This window comes from Helianthus annuus, chromosome 9 (genome assembly GCF_002127325.2).
Source record: "Helianthus annuus cultivar XRQ/B chromosome 9, HanXRQr2.0-SUNRISE, whole genome shotgun sequence".
NCBI lineage: Eukaryota > Viridiplantae > Streptophyta > Magnoliopsida > Asterales > Asteraceae > Helianthus > Helianthus annuus.
This window is the reverse complement of record NC_035441.2, coordinates 9,932,048-9,941,151: the sequence shown is the minus strand read 5'-3', so window position 1 is coordinate 9,941,151 and position 9,104 is coordinate 9,932,048. Positions and strand designations below refer to the sequence as shown.

General features: G+C 34.3%; 2 protein-coding genes across 2 annotated transcripts; both read left to right on the top strand.

The window, feature by feature from the left end:
* Positions 1–1,853: 1,853 nt before the first annotated feature.
* On the top strand, positions 1,854–2,426 carry LOC110875242. The gene has a single exon (XM_022123440.1). It carries the CDS (start codon positions 1,854–1,856, stop codon positions 2,424–2,426), a length of 573 nt encoding a protein of 190 aa, XP_021979132.1.
* A 5,120-nt stretch (positions 2,427–7,546) lies between these two features.
* LOC110875243 lies at positions 7,547–8,764 on the top strand. Its single transcript, XM_022123441.1, has 3 exons — positions 7,547–7,922; positions 8,100–8,338; positions 8,453–8,764. Exons 1-3 carry the CDS (start codon positions 7,547–7,549, stop codon positions 8,762–8,764), a joined length of 927 nt encoding a protein of 308 aa, XP_021979133.1.
* Positions 8,765–9,104: the final 340 nt, after the last annotated feature.

Below are 9,104 nucleotides of genomic sequence, written 5' to 3'. Positions count from 1 at the left end.
GTGTTCCAAAAACGGCATTCCGAACTCGCTACGGTCATTACGAGTTCCTTGTTATGCCTTTTGGCTTAACAAATGCACCTGCGGTGTTCATGGACTTAATGAACCGCGTGTGCAAGCCTTACCTTGACAAATTCGTGATAGTGTTCATCGATGACATATTGATATATTCACGAAACAAGAGTGAACACGAGCACCATCTTAGAACTATTCTTGAGTTGTTGAAAAAGGAGAAACTGTATGCGCAATTTTCTAAATGCGAATTTTGGCTTCGTGAAGTTCAATTTCTCGGACACGTAGTAACGAGAAAGGCATACATGTTGATCCATCGAAAATTGAGGCCATAAAGAATTGGAGTGCACCTAAGACACCAACCGAAATATGTCAATTTTTAGGATTGGCAGGTTATTATCGAAGGTTCATTGAGAACTTTTAGAAGATTGCTCAATCACTCACTTCTCTCACTCAAGAAGATAAGAAACTTGAATGGGGAGAAAAACAAGAAGCAGTTTTTCAACTGCTTAAAGACAAACTCTGTAATGCTCCAATTCTGTCACTCCCAGATGGTACGAATGATTTCATAGTCTATTGTGACGCCTCACGACAAGGATTAGTATGCGTGTTGATGCAAAGGGAAAAAGTTATTGCATACGCATCACGCCAACTTAAGATACACGAAAGGAACTATACCACGCATGACTAGAGTTAGGTGCAGTGGTATTTGCACTAAAAATTGGTGTCATTATCTTTATGGTACCAAATGCATGATCTTCATGGATCACAAGAGTCTTCAACATATATTTAACCAGAAAGAGTTAAATATGCGCTAAAGACGATGGGTCAAATTGTTGAATGACTATGATTGTGAGATCAAATATCATCCGGGCAAAGCGAACATTGTCACAGATGCATTAAGTCGGAAAGAACGAGTTAAACCTTTGCGCATGCGATCTTTAAGGCTCACAATTCATAACAACCTTACCTCTCGAATTCACGATGCTCAGCAAGAAGTGTTGAAAGAAGAAAACTTTAAAGCAGAAATGCTTAGAGCTATGGAAAATCAATTAGAGTCGAAAGAGAACGGAGCCTTATATTTCATGAACAGAATTTGGATTCCTCATTTTGGTGGTCTTCGAGGCCTAATACTCGACGAAGCTCATAAATCCAAATATTCGATACATCCTGGAGCAGATAAGATGTATCACGATCTAAAGGAATTTTATTGGTGGCCTAATATCAAAGGTGATATTGCGACATATGTTGGAAAATGTCTAACATGTGCTAAAATTAAGGCCGAGTACCAAAAACCTTCTGGATTGCTACAACAACCTGAAATCCCTAATTGGAAATGGGAATATATTTCCATGGATTTCATAACTAAATTACCCAGAACTTCCCGTGGTCACGACATGATTTGGGTAATCGTCGACCGATTAACCAAGTCTCACTTCTTACCTATCCGTGAGAAAGATAGTACTGAGAAGTTAGCTGAAATCTATCTCAGAGAAATCGTAGCAAGACATGGTATACCTGTGTCGATAATCTCTGACCGATACGGTCGTTTTATATCAAGGATTTGGCAGTCTTTTCAAAAGGCCTTTGGATCCCAATTAAATTTGAGCACGGCCTTTCATCCCCAAACTAACGGCCAAAGTGAACGTACAATTCAAACTCTAGAATATATGTTACATGCTTGTGTGATGGACTTAGGTGGAAATTGGGATACTCACTTGCCTTTAGTGGAGTTCTCATACAATAACAGTTATCACACGAGTATTAAAGCTGCACCCTTCGAAGCATTATAAGGTCGTAAGTGTCGATCTTCGCTATGCTAGGCAGAACTAGGCGACAAACAAATGTTAGGTCCTGAATTACTTCAAGAAACTACCGATAAAATATTTAAGATTCGAGACCGTATCAAGGTGGCTCGAGACAGACAGAAAAGCTACGCGGATAGACGTCACAAACCGTTGTCTTTTGAAGTTGGAGATAAGGTGTTGTTAAAAGTCTCGCCATGGAAAGGCGTAGCTAGATTTGGTAAACAAGGGAAGCTTAGCCCGAGATACATAGGAACTTACGAAATTTTGGAAAAGATTGGAAATGTCGCCTACAAGTTAAAACTGCCAGAATCGCTCAGTAACATTCACGACACTTTTCATGTGTCGAAATTGAAAAAGCGTCTTTCGGATGAATCACTTATCATTCCCCCGGAGGAAATCCATGTAGACGACAAACTCCATTTCATCGAAGAACCTGTTGAGGTTCTAGATTCAAAGATTTACAAAACAAGGAGAAGTCGAATCAAACTAATCAAAGTCCGATGGAACTCGAAACGAGGACCCGAGTTCACATGGGAACGAAAAGACGAAATCAAAAAGAAATACCCTCATTTTTTTAAGAAAGTACCAACAAAGAAGTGCGCAGCTTAAAATTTCGGGACGAAATTTTCTTTAACAGGGGGAGAATGTGACAAACGACAAAATTCCGATAATTCCGTACAACTTGAACAACTGTTTCGACTATTATTTTCGCGTATTTGACTTAAATTTAATTAATTAAAGTCTTGAGAGTCTAGGAATTACAAAAATCATAGTGAATTATGATATTGAATCCGTTGCGATTAGAAACAATATCCTAGACTAACCTTAGGAACACGAATAAACGATACTTGTCAGTACTAGTCGCGATACAGTCTAACACAATGAAAACAAGACATACAGTTATGTCTACACAAATATTCTATAAAAGAAAATCTTTGTCCAAAAATAATATGTGCCTTATTATTTACAAAATTCCAATTAAAAACCAAATTGTCCAAGTCCGTAGAAAAATACAGCAATCCTACGGAAATATACAGCATTTCGCAGAACGAAACAATAACTGTCCGAAAAACCCAAAAATAAATATTATTTGACATAAATAATATAATGGGTATTAAAATCGACACAAAATCCGCAATCGAATCTTATTGCGTTAAGCTGCACGGCTAGTTCAGTAAACTGCAGTCAGCAAAGTCGGTACCAGAACCGTGTAAAAAATAATAAAATTTTTAGTCCAAAAAGTTGGTTTAGTTATTTGTATAATAAAAAAAGTGCAAAAATAATTTTTGTTATGTATTTATCCAAACGAAACACGGTGTCAGTATTTAACTCGGTACAGGACCCGAACCGACTTTTTTCACCCGAATTACAAACTAAAAATTTTGGTGAACTAGTTTTACCTAGTGTCACACTACTTTAAAATATTAGAGCTTAAAACTTTGTAGATATTTTTATATAAAATATCAAAGTTATAAAAATGCTTAAAGTTTATGTTTAAACAAGATTTTTTTTCATAAAAATTGAGCCATTTCCTCTCTCCCTTAGCTGAATTTTTGAAAAATGTGGGACCCCCATATAAGCTCACTCATCAAATTGCTTTGTTGGAACAAGGACATGCTTGATTAGTGGCATTTTCCAAGATCTAGTTAATTCTTACACTCCACCATCTCTCATAATCCAAAAAACCATCAAACTTCACCACCTTCTTCTTCTCTCTCTCTCTCTAAAATCGTTCAAGCCAAACACCCCCTACATCACTTTCATTTCAAACTTCAAACTCAAGAATTCATGCACTTATGGAGGTCCATGTATGAAACAAGCTACAAGGGTGTTTAGAAAAGCTATTAGGAGCCTTTTTGGTGGAACTTGAAGCCCTAAATCATCAAGATTTTCTTATCTTCATCTTTATTTCCTTGCAAATTTTAAGAAGATCATGCTAGCTTCACTTTTATTTTTGATTTCTTTTACAAGTTCATCATAAACCCACTTGAAAAACAACAAGAAACAACTAAAATTCATTATTTTTAACTATGATTTTTCTATGATTATGAGATGAACTTGGAGAAATCTAGTCTAACGAACTTGAATCTTGGTTATTTTTACTCAAAAATATGATCTACATACATGCATGTAAGATCAATCAAGATTAATCAACAAAGTGATGAACATGAATTTTTGGTGAACATGCATGCTAGTAAAATGTAAGAAACCATTTAAAACCAAGAAAATAAATTTTTGCAAAAATTTATATAATAAAGTTTCCATTTCTGGAAACAATCAAAATCAAGAAATATGTTGATAGTAAACATTTTGAACACATATGTATGCTTCAAATGGCCTTGTGAGACATTTAAAACAAGAGTTTTTCATAAAATCTTGTTCTACAAATTTTTGGCAAAAATAAGGAACAAAGTTTCCTTTTTGGGAAAGTTAAGAATAATATCATGCTCATACTACTTTTGCAGACAAGTTTTGATGGATATTGATACTTGATGATGTTTTGTATTGAAATAAATTGAAAACATGTTTTGTATAAACTTGGGGAAAAATCCATATTTCAAACAAAACTATGGCAAAATTTTTATAAATTTTGTTATGTATTAAAAGTTGTTAAATAAAGAAGTATGTGACTAAAACAACTATTTGAGGTCATTAAACATGGTTAAACAAACTTTGGACAAAGTCATAAATCCATGTTTTATAAAAAAATTTCTAAATAAAAATGACATGTATATATTTTTGGATAAAATGTGTACTTACAAAAATATTCATCAAGTATCATAAGTTTATATATTTTTAATGTGCACATTATATGTTGTTCAAGTAGGAACAAATGCAAAATTGATACACACCATAAAAATTACAAATATATATATATATATATATATATATATATATATATATATATATATATATATATATATATATATATACGAACTTGAAAAACATAATAAAAAGTCCATCATTGGACACGAAAACACAAATGGACAAATTCGGACACTATTGGACAATATGGACTTTTGGACAAACTAAAATGGCACAAACGAAACAAATAATAGAAACGGGACAAACGATACAAATAAATCAAATCGACAAGTAGTAAAACGACTATAACAAAATACGAGCCGCCACACAAGTTTATGTACTAAAATGATTCAAATATGGCATAAGTAATGATTTTTATAAAAATTAGATATTTATAAAAAATACAAGTGTTACTATTATTATTTTTGACTACCCCAAAATTTTCTAATTTAAAAGTATTCCATAAATTAAAAGTGGGCTAATGCCCATTTCTCAAAAATAAGAATTTGGGCTAGGCCCACTTTTACAAAACAATGGACTAAAAATATATGTTTAGTTTGGGCTAATGCCCACTTTACAAAATACTTGGGCTAAAAACTCAATCTTTTCAAATTATTATGGACTAGATATATTTTTAGAAAACAATTTGGACTAGGCCCATTCTTACACAAATTATTCAGGCTAAGTCCACACCAATAAACTAAATTGGGCTAGGCCCACTTTTATAAAATGTTTTGGGCTAAGGCCCACTCCTACAAATTAATTTGAGCTTGACTCATTTTTAACAAAGTTATTTGGGCTAGGCCCATAAGCACCAAATACCCAAAATGGACTTCAATTCTGAAACATAAATTAAGCCCATACAAACACAAACACAAATCAAATCAAATAAATATATATATACAAGGAAGTTATATATATACGAAAACACAAAAACAAAATAAAAGATAGAATATTTGTACGATACACAAAAACAAACCTAAGTGTCTAACTAGATTAGAACACTTGTAGGTAAAGAAACGAACTACGAACAAGGAATCGAATAGAGATTTGCACGGAACGCAAATCTGTGAGTTCATGTTTCCGCTTTTACTTTGAATGTTTATAGTTTTAAACTTCGGGGGTGTGTACATGTAACAAATAGTACCATAATACCATGAAACTATTTTGATCACATGCGAATAGGTGTTAAAATAAAGGGCCATTAATGAATAAACAGTTACCGAGGAACAAACGGATAGATCTATTTGGGTTTTGGCAAGCCTCACTCTTAACGACAACGATAACCACGATCGTCAAGAGTGCCTTTGTGTCCAAACTAGTGTCGTTGACACACACGATAAATTGTCAAGGTTTGGTTGCCTCCTTTTCGGCATACATATTAGTGTCCTTGCAACACACTAATGATCATACAATTTTTTTTTATCATACTATACAAAAACAAATTTTACTACTTCAAATGTTTTGGAGACTCATTTGATGTGAAAACAAAATAACATGAATTCACTCAATGTATGACGTTTTCAAAATTAACATATATTACAGGAGATTAGTGGACGGCTTTGGAAAAATATGTTCAAGTGGTTATCAAGAACGCAAGCTTTTGTGATGTCATCCGTTTTTGGTTGTTATCTATTTAACTTTGAATAATGTAGTTAAAGTTGTTCTTGTTTCAAGTTTCAAACAAGACATATGTAATGTAAATTATGGTTTCGAATCAAATGTATGGATGAACATCTTTTATGTTTCAAATATGTTGTTTACTCGATTGATTGTAACGATTGCCGCTCTCGTCACACCTCGCCATACGCTTCCACTTAAACCGAAAAATCGGGGTGTGACAGACCTGGTATCAGAGCATCAATTGTAGTGAACTAAGATTCTTTTTTAGTCTAGTCTACAATTTCAAAATGATGTTCTTCACAAAAAAGCGTTCTACATTATATTTGTTAGTCTAGTCTACAATTTCAGTACCTCTACACTCTCCATTCCACAAAGCGCCTCTATCATTTGAGGAACGCATTCATACCCTTGAGAACCACTCGACTGCCTCCATTAGGCATATTTTTGGTCTCGAGGAGGAGGTTACGTGCCTTCCAAGTCTAATTTCTATGTCTTCAATTTCACATCGCACACCACGATAGTTATGTTCAATTACTATCTTTTGGAAAGTATACCCGATTTTTTGAAAGACTAAAGAATATTGAAGACTTGGAGACTTAATATCAAGCAAGGAACAATGTGAAGAAAAGACTACACCTTATTTTATATATTACTATATGTCTTGTATCGACCCGAAGTGATGTAACTCCGAGACTGTTTTTGTTTTCTTCACAAAAATAATTGTAAAAAGGTGACATAGCATATATAAGTTGGTATTTTCTTATTGACACACTGTTGTAATTATTTTACATCCTTGCAAGGATGTGATGAATATGGTGCGAAAGATTTGCATAAGTATCATTATAACCTTATGATCATAGTGCGTGACGATGTGTTTTTATTTTCGTTCATGTCTAATCTCTTCGATATATATATATATATATATATATATATATATATATATATATATATATATATATATATATATATATATATATATATATATATATATATATATATATATATATATATATATATATATATATATATATATATATATATATATATATATATATATATATATATATACATATATATATGAAGATCATGGCACCGGAACGAACTAACACCATTTAAGCCCAAACGGAACCCTTACCTACAACACGAACTGAGCTTGATGCTGTACTGAACCAGCGAGTTGCAGAAGCAATCGTACAACACGAAGCAAACCACACTTCAAACAATAGCGGAACTGGAGGAACCATATTGAGAATTGCTCAGGCTATAACTCTTGCCTTAAGTCTTACGAGGATGTAGTAAGGATGGGAAAACTGAATAAAGGTGCGGTGAAAAAGAAGACGCATGTGGAGTCTTCTTCGAGTAACAATAAGAGAAAGTATTCGTATTTCAAGAAAGGTTCTATATCGAACAACAAACATAAGAAAACCCCCAAGACTAAGAAAACCAAGGCATTTGTTGCCACAACTGAAACGAGTGGTAAGAAATATAATGGAAATACATCTAAGTGTAACAAGTGTGTATATCACCACTGTGGTAGATGCCGAACCATCAAGTGTGATGAATGTGGGAAAATGGGTCACCGCACTGAAAACTGTTGGAGTAACAACAAAGGGAATAAAAACAAAGGCAAGATATATGGAGGCAATGGTAATGTAAACGGACGAGGAAAGAACCAAGGTTGTTATAAATGTGGTTAAATGGGACACTTTAGGAATGACTGTCCCAAGGAAAATAAAGGCCATGGACGAGCCTTCGTGATTGGAGCTCAAGAGGCGTGACATGATCCAAATGTGATCACCGGTACGATTCATGTCAACGATCGTTTCGCTTCTATTTTGTTTGATATCGATGCAGATTTTAGTTTTATATATTTAGAATTTAAAGATATGCTTGGACTAAAGTCAACTAAACTAGATATTTCATTCACTATCGAATTAGCGAATGGAAAGTTGATTGAATCAGATAAAATTGTTAAAGGATGTTCCTTAGAACTAGGTGGACGAAAATTCAAAATGGACCTAATACCCGTTCAACTTGGTAGTTTTGATATTGTAATTGGAATGGATTGGTTATCCATCAATCAAGCCAAAGTCGTATGTTACGACAAGATCATTCGAATTCCCCTCCCTAATAGTGAAACACTTCTTGTTCACAATGAGAAAAAGAAAATGCCATTATGAATCATTTCCTGTATGAAAACCTGAAAGTGCCTACGAAAAGGATGCATAGCATTCTTAGCGCACATTGTTGATAAGAAGGCCAAGGAGCTAAAACTTGAGGAAATCCCGGTTGTGAAGGAATTCCCTGAAGTCTTTCCTGAAGACTTGCCGGGAATACCACCACAACGAAAAGTCGAATTCCGAATAGACTTAATTCCAGATGCCGAACCTACGGCAAAGTCTCCATACCGTTTAGCTCTTTCGGAAATGCAAGAATTATCCACACAACTTCAAGAGTTTTGGATAAGAGTTTCATCCGACCAAGCCACTCACCTTGGGGAGCTCCAGTGTTATTCGTGAAGAAAAAGGACGGAAGTTTTAGGATATGCATAGACTATCGAGAGTTGAATAAACTCACAATCAAGAATCAGTATCCATCACCAAGGATTGACAATCTATTCGATCAACTTCAAGGATCGAGCTATTATTCGAAGATCGATTTGAGATCAGGATACCATCAACTCAGAGTTCAAGAAGAAAGTGTTCCAAAAACGCATTCCGAACTCACATCGGTCATTACGAGTTCCTTGTTATGCCTTTTGGCTTAACAAATGCACCTGCGGTGTTCATGGACTTAATGAACCGCGTGTGCAAGCCTTACCTTGACAAATTCGTGATAGTGTTCATCAATAACATATTG